The sequence below is a fragment of the Arabidopsis thaliana genome, chromosome 3 (genome assembly GCF_000001735.4).
Source record: "Arabidopsis thaliana chromosome 3, partial sequence".
NCBI lineage: Eukaryota > Viridiplantae > Streptophyta > Magnoliopsida > Brassicales > Brassicaceae > Arabidopsis > Arabidopsis thaliana.
Window position 1 is genome coordinate 1,225,798 of NC_003074.8, and position 16,299 is coordinate 1,242,096.

General features: G+C 37.7%; 5 protein-coding genes and 2 long non-coding RNA genes across 9 annotated transcripts; 3 read left to right on the plus strand and 4 right to left on the minus strand.

Annotated features, from left to right (window-relative positions):
* The first annotated feature begins 121 nt into the window (after nucleotides 1-121).
* AT3G04550 (rubisco accumulation factor-like protein) lies at nucleotides 122-1,639 on the plus strand. Its single transcript, NM_111326.1, has one exon — nucleotides 125-1,639. It carries the CDS (start codon nucleotides 164-166, stop codon nucleotides 1,511-1,513), a length of 1,350 nt encoding a protein of 449 aa, NP_566230.1. The 5' UTR covers nucleotides 125-163; the 3' UTR covers nucleotides 1,514-1,639.
* Nucleotides 876-1,126, minus strand: AT3G01485. The gene has a single exon (NR_140833.1). It is a non-coding gene; the product is annotated as an other RNA (long non-coding RNA).
* AT3G04560 (nucleolar/coiled-body phosphoprotein) lies at nucleotides 1,563-3,966 on the minus strand. Its single transcript, NM_111327.5, has 6 exons — nucleotides 3,364-3,966; nucleotides 3,164-3,241; nucleotides 2,796-3,079; nucleotides 2,617-2,706; nucleotides 2,079-2,437; nucleotides 1,563-1,973 (listed from the first exon to the last, which is right to left on the minus strand). Exons 1-6 carry the CDS (start codon nucleotides 3,539-3,541, stop codon nucleotides 1,709-1,711), a joined length of 1,254 nt encoding a protein of 417 aa, NP_566231.1. The 5' UTR covers nucleotides 3,542-3,966; the 3' UTR covers nucleotides 1,563-1,708.
* On the plus strand, nucleotides 2,416-2,639 carry AT3G01495. The gene has a single exon (NR_140834.1). It is a non-coding gene; the product is annotated as an other RNA (long non-coding RNA).
* A 982-nt stretch (nucleotides 3,967-4,948) lies between the features above and the next one.
* Nucleotides 4,949-6,654, plus strand: AHL19 (AT-hook motif nuclear-localized protein 19). The gene has a single exon (NM_111328.3). It carries the CDS (start codon nucleotides 5,424-5,426, stop codon nucleotides 6,369-6,371), a length of 948 nt encoding a protein of 315 aa, NP_566232.1. The 5' UTR covers nucleotides 4,949-5,423; the 3' UTR covers nucleotides 6,372-6,654.
* Nucleotides 6,655-9,411: 2,757 nt separating this feature from the next.
* Nucleotides 9,412-12,833, minus strand: EIN4 (Signal transduction histidine kinase, hybrid-type, ethylene sensor). 2 transcript variants are annotated; one of them, NM_202489.2, is made up of 3 exons: nucleotides 12,503-12,833; nucleotides 10,408-12,393; nucleotides 9,457-10,318 (listed from the first exon to the last, which is right to left on the minus strand). In NM_202489.2, exons 2-3 carry the CDS (start codon nucleotides 12,166-12,168, stop codon nucleotides 9,779-9,781), a joined length of 2,301 nt encoding a protein of 766 aa, NP_974218.1. In that variant the 5' UTR covers nucleotides 12,169-12,393; nucleotides 12,503-12,833; the 3' UTR covers nucleotides 9,457-9,778. The 2 variants fall into 2 exon arrangements, with proteins under 2 accessions (NP_187108.1, NP_974218.1); NM_111329.4 differs by having other exon boundaries at nucleotides 9,412-10,318; nucleotides 10,408-12,819.
* Nucleotides 12,834-13,055: 222 nt separating this feature from the next.
* Nucleotides 13,056-16,007, minus strand: AT3G04590 (AT hook motif DNA-binding family protein). Of its 2 annotated transcripts, none has more exons than NM_111330.5 (6): nucleotides 15,314-16,007; nucleotides 14,899-14,951; nucleotides 14,586-14,717; nucleotides 14,197-14,349; nucleotides 13,710-14,055; nucleotides 13,056-13,506 (listed from the first exon to the last, which is right to left on the minus strand). In NM_111330.5, the coding sequence occupies exons 1-6, from the start codon at nucleotides 15,804-15,806 to the stop codon at nucleotides 13,448-13,450; spliced, it is 1,236 nt and encodes a 411-aa protein (NP_187109.2). In that variant the 5' UTR covers nucleotides 15,807-16,007; the 3' UTR covers nucleotides 13,056-13,447. The 2 variants fall into 2 exon arrangements, with proteins under 2 accessions (NP_187109.2, NP_850512.2); NM_180181.4 differs by having other exon boundaries at nucleotides 13,056-13,432; nucleotides 13,974-14,055; nucleotides 15,314-15,893.
* Between the last annotated feature and the right edge of the window lie 292 nt (nucleotides 16,008-16,299).

Genomic DNA, 16,299 nt, shown 5'->3' on the forward strand with positions numbered 1-16,299 from the left:
TCTTCTTTTTTTTTTTTTTTTTTGTAAAAGACAGAAATATCTAATCCGGTTTATACGAATCCGGTTTAAAATCGGTTTGGTTTTGTTACAAAGATAAGACCAGATTAATAACATCTTCGTCTTCACACACTCTGCAACACCTCTCACTCAAATTTCATTCACCATGTTCTCTCTCAAATCCTTAATCTCCTCACCTTTCACACAATCCACCACTCATGGATTATTCACCAACCCGATTACCCGACCCGTTAATCCATTACCACGTACCGTTTCCTTCACCGTTACCGCTTCCATGATACCCAAAAGATCCTCAGCTAACATGATTCCCAAAAACCCTCCGGCGAGGCAACAGCTCTACCAACCGTTCCGACCACCGTCATCTCCCATTCCAACCCAATTCCGTTCACTCGACTCCGCCGGTAAAATCGAAATCCTCGCCGGTCGAATGGCTCTCTGGTTCGAATACGCACCTCTTATCTCTTCTCTTTACACCGATGGTTTCACTCCTCCAACCATCGAAGAACTCACCGGAATCTCAAGCATCGAACAGAACCGTTTAATCGTCGGTGCGCAAGTTCGTGACTCAATTCTTCAATCTATCCATGAACCGGAGCTCATTTCTGCGTTCGACACCGGTGGTGCAGAGCTTCTATACGAAATTCGTCTCCTTAGCACCACGCAGCGTGTTGCAGCCGCCACATTCATCATTGATCGTAATATTGATTCGAAAGGAGCACAGGATTTGGCACGAGCCATCAAGGATTATCCTAACCGTCGTGGAGACGTTGGATGGTTGGATTTTGATTACAACTTACCAGGAGATTGTCTTTCATTCTTGTATTACAGGCAGAGCAGAGAGAATAAGAATCCATCGGATCAGAGAACCTCGATGCTTCTACAAGCATTGGGGGTTGCAGAATCAGAAAAGGCTAAGAACAGGTTGAACACAGAGCTATACGGGGACAAGGAAGCAGAGAAGGAGAAGGAGAAGAAGAAGAAGGAAGAGGAAGTCAAAGCTATTCGGATTCCAGTGGTGAGGCTTAAGTTTGGAGAAGTAGCAGAAGCGACCTCGGTGGTAGTTTTACCGGTTTGTAAAGCAGAGGAAGGGGAAAAGAAGATTCTTGAAGCTCCAATGGAGATCATAGCCGGAGGGGATTTTAAGGTGGTTGAGGCGGAGAAAGGATGGAAGAGATGGGTAGTGCTTCCGTCGTGGAACCCAGTGGCAGCCATTGGGAAAGGCGGTGTGGCGGTTTCTTTCAGGGATGATAGAAAAGTGCTGCCTTGGGATGGAAAGGAGGAGCCTTTACTGGTAGTGGCCGATAGGGTGAGGAATGTTGTGGAGGCTGATGACGGGTATTATCTCGTGGTGGCTGAGAACGGACTTAAGCTAGAGAAAGGATCAGATTTGAAGGCGAGAGAGGTGAAGGAGAGTTTAGGGATGGTTGTTTTGGTGGTGAGGCCGCCAAGAGAAGATGATGATGATTGGCAGACAAGTCATCAGAACTGGGACTGAATTAATAGAATCAATACTCATATGCTGTAACTGATTACGGAGTCATCATGGTCATGTAAAAATTTTGGATAAAGGTGGTAACTTTTTGTTCTAAGATACAATCAGAAACAGAGCAATATTTTTCTCTATTTGCTTTTCTAGTTCATGTCTTAGTGAACAAATCCTACCAATCAGACCTTTTTGGAAACTGTTTTATTAACCGAGCCATTGCTGTGCACGGCGTTCACCGCTGGCTCCAACTGAGCTTCGGATGCTCATTTTCTCGTTGGCGTATTTATCCTGAAGCGATTCAAAAGCTGTAACGTCTAGTTTTCCTGTGACTGATTTGCCTTGCTTCCTACGGAGATGTTGTTCTCGAACAGAAGCCCAGAGTTTCTCCACTGCTTGTCTCTGCTGTGATGTGAACCTTGACACGTTCTCAAAGGCATGTTTCACCAATATGTCTATAACTGTTTGGCACCTGAAAATTAATCCAACCATTCCTCAGTTTCACAGTTTTGACATGATAACAAGTTCAGTGGGATAAATTCAGATCAATTACTGGGAATCATGGCAGCATTCTTACCATGGAACTTTGTAACGGCGTGCAGCAATCTCCAAGCATGTAATCAAAGCTTCTCTTTTTGACCTGAGAAACCTCTTATTCTCTTCGGCATCTGGATCTTCATTTGTTCTCTTTATCTTTGTTTTACCATTTTTCTTTCCAGAACTGGGAATCCAGGCATCTAGTCCAAATGGATCAGACTCGACAGCCTCATTATCTCCAGCTGAAGCAGCTTCAGCCACGTCCTGCGTTGTCTGGCCATCTCCATTGTCTTTCACCGCTGCTTCTTCAAGAGCAGCTGCTTCTTCCACATCATCCTCCTCGGTTGAAACCGGAAGATCAGATATAGCCTCCTTTATACGAGTAGCAGTCTTGGAAAACTAAACCAAAAAACAATGTAAGTGAGACACTATGAAAACCTCAGAGGATGATAGTTCAAGACAACAATATCCATATTACAGGTCATAACACAGCGACGAGGCAATCAATACTCTGAAATTAAGTAACTAAAGCCAAACAAAGTCCAAAATATTGGTATAAGTCACACGAAGGTTCATACCATAAAGCTGTCATCAGTGAAGAGGTCATTAGCCACAACTGCTTTGAATGTCCATATGGTCAACAGATTCTTCTGGCTTTTATCAAGGCACTAAATAAAAACAAAAACATATGAACATTCATCAACATGCTAATACTAAAGCTGAAGAATAACTTTAACCATGAGTTCTATTTGTTTACCTCGGCTACATCCTGAGCTGCCGAGAACAATGCATGATAGTCTGCTCGAACCGAGCGATCTGTACAAGGAGTTTTAGACGACATGGCAGCTTCAAGTATCGCAATAAAATAGCTGCTTGTTTCTGGCTTCACACTACCAGCTTGGATCAGCCGTATAGCAAGCTTCGAGGCTTTGGAGAATTTGGAAGGGTTCTTGATATGAGATGTTATCTTCTGCATAGCTTCTATCACTTGTTCCTCTGATGCATCGGTTGATGTCTTAAACTGTAGACGCTTTTTAGGAGCTGCAACAGAAATTTCAAAGATTCATAGTTCCATTCGTATTCTAATTAGCAACGAGTAGAAGTACAAGTAGCTCAAACTTGTACCTTCCGGTTCTGGTACTGGTTCCGGAGTAGATTCTGATGGTTTTGACCGCTTTAGTGCGCTCTTGAGAACAGGAGGAGCTGTGTCATTGGAGCATTAAATCAGATTAGTAAGAACAGAGATCTCAATAAAGCTTTCTGCTTTATAAAACACGGTACCAATAGACCCATTATCGGATAAATTGTTCAAGAATTAAGCATACCTGAAAGATTGGGTGCAGATTCTTCTGGCTTCGATCGCTTTAGGGCACTCTTGAGAACCAGAATCGGAGCTGGAGAGGAAGTTTCAATCTTTGACTCGTCTGGTATTGGAGAAATTGGTAGCTCTTGCTGCTGAGATGAAGAAGGAGGTGGCAGCCCTGAGAATAGATTTTCCGCCATCTCTCTCCAGTTCGTCGACGGAGACGGTCACGCACGCGTGTGGGGAAGACGGAGCCGAAACTGGATTTGTGTGTACGTCTTATGGGCCTTTTATGAAATAAAGCCCCAGATTCTCGGCCCAAATAGTTTTGGAGCTAAAAAATACTTTTTTGGACAATGGGTAAATTTTTTTTATATTATTTATGAGTTTCTCTCTTCTGCAGAAAGAAAATATACAAATTACATCATACACAATTTCAAATTGATAATATTTTCGTTTTGAAAAAACAAATACTTTACAGTCTCTCACAATTGAACTACATACTCCATGCCTTTCAATTAAGAAAGAGTGAACTACAAGTGTTAGCTAAGTACACAAATATATTAAGGGGAGAAAGAGATAAGACTTGTGAAAGTTAATTTATAGAAAAGAATAGAGAACAAATCATATAATCGGTACAGTCGTTTATTTAACACAATTAATTCTTTTTGTTTCATTATTGTGTGTTATGTAGTCCCGAGGAGTTCAACCACCCTTTGGCTTTTTGTCTACCTCAATTAAATTAATCAATAAGTTATGTTTTAGCTATATTTATACATAAATTATGTTTTAGTTGAGAGTTGTTGAGTAGAAAAAAAAGAAGAGTAAAAAGACTAAAATATTATAAACGACTTTTAAAATTTTGTTTTTCTTTGGACAAAATAATTTAGGATAATATGCATATGTACATATCTAAGAAGTAGTTTAGTTTACATTAGAAGACGATTAAACTTTACTTTAGACAATGGATAATGGATAATATGACAAGGAGGTGGCTGGAAAGATATGGTATTGGTTCATTTTGACATTAATATGAAACAAACTTAATTTTGCTACAACTAGTAAGTAATTACTTGAAATAATTATGCTTTGATCCATCAATATAGAATCTCCTAATTAAGTTTCTTACGATGCATGCGTGTATGTAAATACTAGTATTTTATTTATAGCAATTGTATTATTCTTAGGCTTATTTGACTTTCATTTTTAAGTGAATTTTAATTTCCTTCAAGTATTCAAACATTTCAATAATTAGCAAATTATAAATCTTTTGTATGTGTGATTGTTTAATATTTTGGCTGTTATAGATTCGTGAAATATATTTATATTTGGATCCAATGAAACACTTCGTAGATATTATTTTATATTGTTTTTTATATTCCAAAAAACCTTATGATTCAACTTTCGATATAAATATTGAAATGGGAAAACGATCGTGCGCCCCATTAGTTCAACCTCGGCGCTCGACCCTACACATCAATTATAACGCTAACTTAAAAAAGACAAAATACAAAATGACAGGTTTTTAAAAAATTATCTTAACCAATTAATATTTAAAGCCAATTTTTAACAAATTTTTCTGTCAAATGACAATAAAACTGCAAAACAATATGTCATCAAAATTTTCCCAAGAAAACGTACGATGCATATTGTATCCTATTTGTAATACGACTTTTTTTCTGTCTTAAATATAATTATGTCACTCTCTCAAGCCTTGAGTTGAGGGATTTGTTTTAAATTTTTATTTCTTATAAACACTATACGTATACATGTATGTGTATCACATATACATATGCTTCCACTTATTTTTATAAGTTAGCTTCCATTACATCTTTTCTCTTTCTTGCTTAGTATCATTCTTTGTCGTGTTCTTTTAATTAACCTTTTGCAATTTGTCTTGTGTTTCTCACAACACAAAAACTTGTAAAAGTGTTAAAAAATCAAGATCTGAAAAATCTTATCACCGCTTCTAGGTTTTTCAGTTTTTTTTCTTCCTTTTCCTGATCTAAATTAACTTATATTTCTTAGGGTTTCACTTCTTGAAACATTTAATCAGAATTAATTAACCTCTCTAGGGCTTTCATGGCGAATCCATGGTGGACAGGACAAGTGAACCTATCCGGCCTCGAAACGACGCCGCCTGGTTCCTCTCAGTTAAAGAAACCAGATCTCCACATCTCCATGAACATGGCCATGGACTCAGGTCACAATAATCATCACCATCACCAAGAAGTCGATAACAACAACAACGACGACGATAGAGACAACTTGAGTGGAGACGACCACGAGCCACGTGAAGGAGCCGTAGAAGCCCCCACGCGCCGTCCACGTGGACGTCCTGCTGGTTCCAAGAACAAACCAAAGCCACCGATCTTCGTCACTCGCGATTCTCCAAATGCTCTCAAGAGCCATGTCATGGAGATCGCTAGTGGGACTGACGTCATCGAAACCCTAGCTACTTTTGCTAGGCGGCGTCAACGTGGCATCTGCATCTTGAGCGGAAATGGCACAGTGGCTAACGTCACCCTCCGTCAACCCTCGACCGCTGCCGTTGCGGCGGCTCCTGGTGGTGCGGCTGTTTTGGCTTTACAAGGGAGGTTTGAGATTCTTTCTTTAACCGGTTCTTTCTTGCCAGGACCGGCTCCACCTGGTTCCACCGGTTTAACGATTTACTTAGCCGGTGGTCAAGGTCAGGTTGTTGGAGGAAGCGTGGTGGGCCCATTGATGGCAGCAGGTCCGGTGATGCTGATCGCCGCCACGTTCTCTAACGCGACTTACGAGAGATTGCCATTGGAGGAGGAAGAGGCAGCAGAGAGAGGCGGTGGTGGAGGCAGCGGAGGAGTGGTTCCGGGGCAGCTCGGAGGCGGAGGTTCGCCACTAAGCAGCGGTGCTGGTGGAGGCGACGGTAACCAAGGACTTCCGGTGTATAATATGCCGGGAAATCTTGTTTCTAATGGTGGCAGTGGTGGAGGAGGACAGATGAGCGGCCAAGAAGCTTATGGTTGGGCTCAAGCTAGGTCAGGATTTTAACGTGCGTTAAAATGGTTTTTAATTTACAGAAGTTAACAATAAGATTATAATGATGTTTATTATGATGATGAAAACCAGTCAGTTGCTACTTGTTACTAGTGAGCTATATAGTTTGTGGACATTATATTATGTTCTCTCTTGACTATGATTATTATTTGCTAAATTTCACTTAGCTTACTTGTGTTTTTATGATGTTTTATTAAAAGTTTTTCTCTTTGTTGGATTCTCCAATTTTTTATAGTGAGGTTAAGTGTGCATACATATATACATGTGTACATGATTGACGATCCTCATTAAATTAGAACACCTTGGGGTTGACCCTTTTTCAAATATGATTAGCATATACAGACTATATATAATTTGAAAATGATAAAATTTCAAGTGCTTGGTGTAATTCCTTTCGAAAGTTCATATATTTTCACTAAATGTATAAGATATTTTTCCTATAGTATATTTTTTTTTTGGTAGGCTTTTTCCTATAGTATATTACTAATATATCTATGTATGTCTGCATGCATTTATTGGATTGGGAATCATCAGCCTCACCACACTCACCTGGCCTCATTAATCATAAATTTGTGCTATAAATTATGCAATAAAATATTTAATCAATACATGTAAGGAAATTTGCCATGACATGCATGATGAATATACTAACCTTCTGAACAAAACAATCGGATTCTAACTCGGTTAATTAAGAGCGACATTGTTTAAGCAATGTACATCACTAAAAAATATCAATATTTAGCAAGAAAGGTAAATTCACTCAAAAAAGAAAAGAAAAAATAAATTCACTCCGATTCCGGGAAGTTGGTTCGAATCCAAATATATATACAAGGAATTTTATGATCTTTTGGTGCATAAAATAGCATTTGCGAAATCATCCCTACATCAGCTCCACTATTTTTAGAGAATACATACATATACATGTAATTCATGCAAATTCAGATTAAAATATTCGATTAACACACAAAGAGATAATGAATAATTGTTTTTTTTTAAGATCTATTCCTGATAAGTTACCCTAATTTATTTTTAAGTTCTTTTATTTCAAATGATAATATAAAATATTTAACATGTATATATATGCAGTGTCTTTCGGAAAATCAATGATCGGATTGAAACCTAATTAACTACTATTGAATTATAATGATTTTGTGAATCTGCAACGGTCAAATAACAAATAAGCGATAGTCAACCTCAAATAATATAACAAAACAATCAACTACAAAAAAAATATATGGCAAACTGCCAAACCAATGCAGCTAATATATATACCAGGGGAAAATAGTCCAATGCAACTATTATACCAAATATATATATATATTACCTCTTGTTGGTCTTCTTAATAAGTGTCGTCATTTTACCAATTTTCTAGGCTTTCTTGACCATCTTTTAATTAATAATCATAAACAAAGGTATGCCAATAGAGGACCATTTCACATGGTACCACATGGGTTCCTCTTGCAAAACGCAAACCCTAATGGACATGGTAATTGTTTGTTTAATATCCGTACTTTCTCGAGCAGAAATGCATAATACTTAAAATGATTTATGATTAGAGTGCTTTTGAATTTTGAATTACTCACATAAATTAGTCCCCTTTGCAAATGTATGATTTGAAAAATAATTTATCTAGATCCAAGTAGTCAAGCAGATAAACAACAAAATATAATAGACTTATCTTTTGAATTTCTTATATTTATCTATTCCGAAAACTAGTCGTTGCTATTAAGGTGTGACGAAAATTTACATATATAAATTAATCTTTAGGCATACATAGAGCAATATTCATATCTAAGTCCAACAAAGTTAGCACTTTCTTCTAATGATTGAGTTAACTCAATTTAAATAAAATAAAGATAATTATCAAATAATCAAACCTGATTTTCAGGTTTTTAAATTGTAATTTAAGTAATTTGAAAAACTAGAAATTTGAAAAAGTGTTGTGTAGAAAGATCAAATCATAATTTTCTTGTGATATTTTATCAAAAAGGAAGCCCTAAACCGCACTCAAAAGACAATAATAATTAATTAGCCAAAAGTTAACAAGAGCAATTAACAAATAATACTTTGAAAAGGAATCCATAAACGAGCATTATTAAAAGTATAACTAAGACCACAAGATAAAAGCATTGCTTAGGGGTCCTAAAAAAACAATATAAAAGGATTTTTAAAACAATTAGTAGTACGCCGAGGTACTGCTTATCACATAAAAAGGAATAATTTTATAATTCCCAAGATAAATATCCGTTGTAGATGGTCCTCACTTTAAATAACACTCAAATGATAAATTGATAATGCGTATATGCATTTTTTTGTTAAAAGTTTTATTTTTCTTAATTTTACATCTTAATATATTGATAGTAGAAAAAAAGATTGAAAATTAGGAATAAATTGATATCCAATAACCATTACAAACTTCTGATTTTCTTTTGTCAATTGTTTGAGAGAAACGAGAACTGAATTAAAGCTAGAATGGGGATTTATTTTTTGTCGTTTGGTATTTGTTAATATCCAATCCAAATAAGTACATTTTAAAAAATTCGAACATCGATATGTCGAACATAATTTATAGCGTTACGTGATGTTCGTTCTTAAGACTACACAAAGCATTAAATAACATTAACTTTGGTGTTCGTATAGATACTAACATTTAGCAATCAAACGTTTGGTGTGGTGGTCTGGTCTAAACTTTAGTCTTTAAGAAAAAAACGTTTTTGCTGTCAAATAAAGTTTTTGCCGTCAAAAAAAGTATTTTTAAATAGACTTTTTGTTTATATCAAAAAACAAACAAAAAATACATTTGATAAAATACTAACTAAATTACATTGACAAAAAATAAATAATTAATAAATTTCATTTGATTTGATACAATATTATTTCTTTTTGGTTGACAAAGAAATGTCCAAAATATACAATGCTTGAAACATTCAGTCTGAATAGTAAAACTAAATAAAAAATGTCAAAAAATAGTAAACAAAGAATAAAAAGTTAGAGCAATAGATTAGAGAATACAAGCGATGAATTTTGACAAAATATGATGAATTTAATAATGAGATGCAAAAAAAGAATTGTATAAATATTCAGAGAGAATTTACTCAAGACAAAATTATAAAATTAATTATTATTAAATCTAATAAACTTATGTTATTTTTTCGCTAAAAATGCGAAATCATTACGTATAAATAGTTTCGAACCAACCAATCTCCAAACTAGGCTAAATAGAGAAAACTGACTCAATTCTCATCACTGTAGAACCGAGACAACAACAACAACAAAAACATTTCCCCAGAGAGGTGTCTCTATGCTTCACATCTTCAAAGAATCCTCACTCTGCTTTTCTTCGTTTCAAGATTTTTGCTTTTCAAGATTCATTGATATCTGCTTCCTTCTCTGAGCTCGAATCACTCGCTCGCGGTCTGCAAAGCCCGTCTAAGCTCAGAAGCCATAACATGCAAAAGAACCGGTTTCTGGATCATACCATTCATCCCCATTTGCAAACATCTTTCCCTAACATGATCTTCAGTACTAGCAGTCAAAGCTATAATCAATGGCCAATGATGTCCACAAAACTTCCTTATCTTCATTGCTACTTCGAAACCATCCATCTCCGGCATCTGCAGATCCAAAATCACAACTCTATACGACATTTCCACATTTGACAACGCATTCAAACACTCAAATCCAGACGAGACAGCAGTTACTTCGCAGCCGAGTTTCTCAAGAAGTCTCTTAGTCACGGTTCTGTTGACATCATCATCGTCTGCTAGAGTGATTCTTAGACCACGAAGAATGGAATTTGAATTCGGATGTTGAAGCTCTGGAGCATTTCCTGCTAAGATTGATCTCCTAATCGATGGTCTTGTCTGAAACCTCAGAACTAATTGCATACTCTGTGTTTGTCCATGCGATTTAGGTGATATCCATATGTTTCCTTGCATCATCTGCAAAACAAATTTCAAATCAAATACACTGTTTATAATTAGAATCTCTATATACCAAACAGAAACAGAGACATGATGAGATCACTAACCTGTGCAAGTTTTCTACACATGCCTAAGCTCAAGCCTTCCTTAATCCCATTGCTATGATATCTTCTGTTCGGAATATGTCTCATAGCCATAGCCGAACCATCCAATGGAGGATTCTGAATCTCATTAATCTCAACTTCAAATTTCACACCGAGGGAATCATCGGACATATGGGACTTCCACATTCCAGTTTCTCTTTTGCTCTTGTCCTGACTTGTTCCAGTACCTTCACAGATAACTCGGAACGTAACGGTTTTGCCTCCATCAGTCATATCCAAGATATACCCAAGCATATACATCACAAGCTGAAACGTTCTCTTTTCATCTCCTACTACTAAATTAGGCAACCGCGTTTGAACATCCATCTCAAAACCGTAACCTTTGTAAACGCTTAAGCATTTAGCAACACAAGCGGCTTCTCTTATCAAGGAATGTAGCTGGAACCGTTTAACCTCTAATGCAGATTTCCCGTTATCTTTAGGCGAAATGTCAATCACGTCGTTGATTAAAGCTGAGAGAACTGTGCTTGTTTTCATGAGCGCATCAACGATGATTTTCTGGTCAAGACTCATACTTTCGGACTGAAACATGGAGAGTAGACCAAGAATTGTGTGCATTGGTCTCCTCATTCCATGACTCATCACTTTCTGGCAAGTGTTCCTCGCTTGACTTGCCATCATCGCGTTCTGTTTTGCTCGAAGTAAAGCTCGGTTTTGAATACCGAGTTTTTCTCTCATTAACTGTGATTCTTCAAGAACTGAGGCATGAGAGATAGCAACCGCTACTTGATCAGCAACAACTTCCGCTATCTCGATCTCTTTATCGGTCCAAACCCGTGAATTCGCACTCGGAAGTACCAAAACCATTATAGCATAAGGAGTATCCACAAACTCGGGAGTGCCTCCTTTGAAATTCAATCCGTGAAGCATCGGCATCCGAATTGCAGCAACCGGTCCAAACTCTTCCGAACCGCCACAACCACTGCTCTCAACCGCAAGAACAGAGTTTTTCCTCAAAATTGTCACTACTTTGGTCTCCCTAACCTGAACAACATCGGGATCATTAATCGGGATTACCCTGAAACTCCTCATCGGATTCGCTCTAAGCTCATGAGTCAAATGCATCTCGGTTCTGTTCTCGTTAGGCATCCAAACAGCAGAGTTCTGTAAATCAAGAATCTTGGATAGCTCAACGAGAGTAGTCCGCAGAATCATATGCTTATCGAGCGATTTCCTGATCTCCCGAGTAAGCATTCTCACCTGCACACTCATTTCCTTCTGCCTCTTCATCAATCCAACCTCTTCATTAAGCTCCAACACATTCTGCTTCAAGTAAAGCTCTCTAACTTTCCATTTCAACAGCAACGGAATCAAAGTCAAGAGCGTGATAGCCGTGGCACACGAGACAAGCGCCGTGAGGAATTTAAAGATGGTAAGCCAAAGCATAAGCTGGAAAGAGTGTGGTCCGTAATACGTCCAAGCGTTAAGCAAATGAGTCATTCCACATAGGACAATAAAGGCAATGAATTGAACAAGAACCCATTTGAAAGGAACATTGGAGAAGCTAATGAAGTAGAGAAGCTCGAGAGGTATTGAGAAATAGGCAATGGCTATTAAGAGATCACTCACTCTTTGACATTCTAAGATGGTGTGGACACTTAAGAAACCTTCGTCGTCACAATTACAGCTCACGTAATCGTTATCACCAGAAACCAGAGCAAGAAGAGCAAACAGAAGCAATCCAAGACCTAAAGATCTTAACATCTTCTGATCCAATCTTTAATCTCTCTATCTAAAACCCTAATCAAATCCAGCCACAATCTTGAGGCTCTCTACAAGTTGAGATCCAATGAACCAATTAAACATAACTGACTTGGTATTCATAGATTTCCACAACGCGTAGAGACCAATGAGATTAAACAACTCCAAACACGCATACCCAGAAGAAGGCAAAGGAATCAAGATCTATGTTCCTCGATATTCGTAGTACTGAGAAAAGAAACCGCCTTTGAGTTTTTTTTTTTTAAATTCCAGGGGAAGGTAATCAGAGAAAAACGAAAGCTAAGATTCAAGCCAATAGAATAGAGAAAGAACACACCTCTCGAATCTAGTAAGATAAATAAGAAAGACCCATCTCCATTTGTAGCAACGAAATCGAGTCAATCTGACATCTTTTTCACAGAAGTTGGAGAAACAGAAGAAGTGATTAGAAAAGAGAAGAAACCGAGTTGGTCCGGTGGTGGCAGATCTTTTCCGGGAGTTTCAGTTGCGGATTTTCAGACTTGAGTCAACAATATTCAAAGTTTTTTTAAGACAAAAGCAGCAGACTTTTCGCTTAAGCAATTTCCGGAGAGTTGCTCAAGTCCATAAAAATGGTGGTGTTTCACTTTAAGCTTAGATGTCAACAAAAAATTCCCATTAAAGATAAGAATTTTTAACAGTAATTTTTGGCTTCACATAAGTTATAGCATTCCAACATTATCAATCAAGAAATTTACAAGTTGACAACTTGACATAAAGTTACCAAGAATTTTAAACTAAATCAATATTAATATGAATAAATAAACAGAATTCTCAAATGAGTTTTTTTGTTCTTCGTCAAATGAGTTAATGTTTTGGTCCAAGTAACGGCTCATAGGAACCGTTTACTAAATTAAGATAGGTTATGAATAATTAACATAAGTAGAAACCGAACAAACGAAGTGTATATATTTCACAAAAAGAGCATTTCCTTTTTTAGTAACAAACGAAAGAAAAACCAAAAAAAATATTATAAGAAAAGAAAAAGAGTATAAAAAAAAGGAATGAAATTGAAAGTGAAGGAGAATCGTTACTGAAAGTATAAAAAAAAGGTTGTGGAGTTAATATAATACACCGTACCAAGAAGAAGAACAAAAGCAATCACTCAGCAACTTCTTTCTATGATTAAAGACCCTTCAGACGAGTCTCTGTCTAATAAGTCCTCTCTCAGTTCAGATTCTTTGCTCGCCTTCTGTTTCTCTACTTGGGATCTAAACTCTACACACTTCTCCTGGAAGCTCTGCTAATCCGGTATTTGCTGCTCGTAATCTCCATTCTCCGACGACTCATGTCCTATCCTTCCTGCACAAGATTACATCCATCAGCGTTTCAAGCCATTGCCACAACGGAGAAGAGCTTTAGCCTGTAATCTTCTAGAACTCTACAAAATACTAATTTCCACCAATCTCCATAGCAATTCTAATCTGTCCTTGTTTGGATTTAAGGGTTTGAACTTTGATGAAGAAAGATGACATCTTTCGAGAAGTTTTGAGCTTTTTTGTTACCTGACAAATCATACCCGCCACCGCCTCTGCCATCATGACCGCTGTTGCCTCCTCCGCGCCATTCAGATGGCCTGGAATGTGTCATGTGTATCCCCTGCGGCGCTTGCATCATGAAATGATGAGGTCCACCCAAACCGGCTTGATGATGATGATGATCATGTTGCTCGTCGTTTCCCCTCATTGGATTTCTTCCCGTAGATTCCATACCAGGAGGGAAACCCATGCCAAGCAACTGTCCAGAGCTTACAGGAGAAGTTAACCGACTTCCACTGTTTGAAGCATCCCCTTTCCCACCACTCCCGGCGGCATCCTTCTTTCTATCAAGCTGAAACGTACCAAGAATCACCTGCATTTGCACAAATCTAAGGCGATCAATCAAAGCCAGACCTCCTATCTTAGGAAATGATCAGTTTTGTGTAAGATGGTTGGAAACAATAACAATGTTTCAATATATGCAAGTTGAAACTATGATACAACAGAATTGTACCTGAACCGGGCCAGCAGCTGTGAGATGGCTACCAATCGCTCCACCGATGATCTGACCATCTGAAGCAGATAAAGAAACGCTAAGGCCGCCGGATTTACCACCTTGTTCAGTTCGGATATAGGATCCAGATAGTGAGAGAATCTCGTATTGACCCTGAATAAATTTTTTGAAATTTGAGGCAAGTTTAACAATGATATGCAAACTTCAAAGAAAGTATCTGAATTAAGAATCTCTTTGCTTTATCAACATGCTAACTGTATTGTGTATCAATTTTCCTCTATCACACAGAATAGAGAGAAAGGATCAGAAAGAAAAAACCCTCCTCTCCCCTTTGGAAAGAAACAACAAAGAAGCAAGCTGAGTACTATTTTACTGCAAGAGAAAATCACCTCATATGGTAAGTTGCCTCCTGATGGAGCCGGTTGGCGCAAGGATGCATTAGAGATAGTGCCTGATGCAGAAAGAACGCATAGTTCATGCTTGCTTTGGTTTGCGAACATCATAATTTTCTGGACCACATCCTGACAGTATCACAAAGAGAACACTTAGAATCATTAAGGATCCTCCTCGATTTGCATTAGTATCAATGAAACAAAAAGAGAAATAGAATGACTTAGAATTGAAAGAATGATAGATATTGTGCCTACACCAACAAATCTCTATTACAAGTAAGGATCTTGAGTGTACAAGAACATGACATACCTCGCCAGGAGCTATATTAACAATATGCGGAGTAAAACATTGTCCAGTTTTCCCTGCACCAACAAAAAACTTGTAGTAAAGCTCAGAGTATAACACAAATTCCAGAATATAACTAAAGGATCACTTGAAAGATACTCAATGGGATCTAAAAAAGAAACAAATTGATAAACTATACAAACAAGAATCTAACTACACAATCTTCAGTGTAATTAAGAAACTCAAGATGTAAATCTACTGCTGTAAATTATACATAATGCTAATTCAAGGCACTTACGTCTCAAATCACACCAACGAATTAACAGCTAAAGAATCAAAATTTAAGAATTGGGAGATTAATCATTGACCTTAAAGTTGGAAACTTTAGATATCAAATTGACCAACGATAAGATTCAAAAGAAGAAAAGATTAAACCCACCGACAGAACCAAGCTGAGATTTCTTGGATGACCCGGAATTAGTCGATACCGTACCACCGGTAACAGCAGCAAGCTCTCGCCTCTGTTTAGCAGACGAACTACTCGCAGAAGACGCCAATTTCTTAGCCGCTAGGGCTTGTTCCGGCGTCACATACTTTCTTGGTCGACCCCTCTTCCTCTTTACCGGCTCCATCGGCGCCGTCACAGCCGAGGACGGAACTGAATGAGGGTACACCGCGAGAGAAGATGACCCATCATTAGGCTGGTGCTGTGGCTGAGGCTGCGGAGGGAAAAGCCCATTGTTGGAAGATGGAACGGCGTTTCCGGTAGAAGCGGTGGTTGCTACGGTGGTTGGAAGGTGGTGATGGTGCTGTAGTTGGTGGTGGAAGTAAGGAGAAGTGAGTCGTTGCTGCTGCTGCTGTTGCTGTTGCTGTTGGTGGAGGTGATGGAGCTGTTGTTGTTGGTGGTGATGGTGGCTTTCGTTAGGATCCATTCCTTTTTAGAGAGATACGCACAAAAATAAGAATTTCTAGAGAGAGAGAGTTAGGGATTTTTTTTCATTTTTTCTTTTTGCATTTTTTTTTGTTTTCTTTTAGGGTTTTATTATTTTATACTTATATATTAATCGATAAGAAGGAAGATGATGAGATAGAATCTCAACCGTTAGATCTTCTAGATTTGACTTAAGATGTTTTTGACTTATGTGTGTTAAAGCATCTCTTCTTTTTACCCTTTTTTATCTGTTTTTATTTCTCGAGGAAACAGAAATTTAATTTTTTCAGAGGGAAACGAAAGATCACTCACTCACCTTCTCAGTTTTTCACTTTTCTCTAGTCATTTAGTACATGGTTGATTTAACATATCCTCCAATTTCAAAGAAACCATGATTTGAATGATTAAAAGAAAATGATAAAGTCAATGGGGGTGTAACAAAAAGATTGAACTCCTTTTTCAACTTTGCATTCGTCAACATTGGTATTCAACAA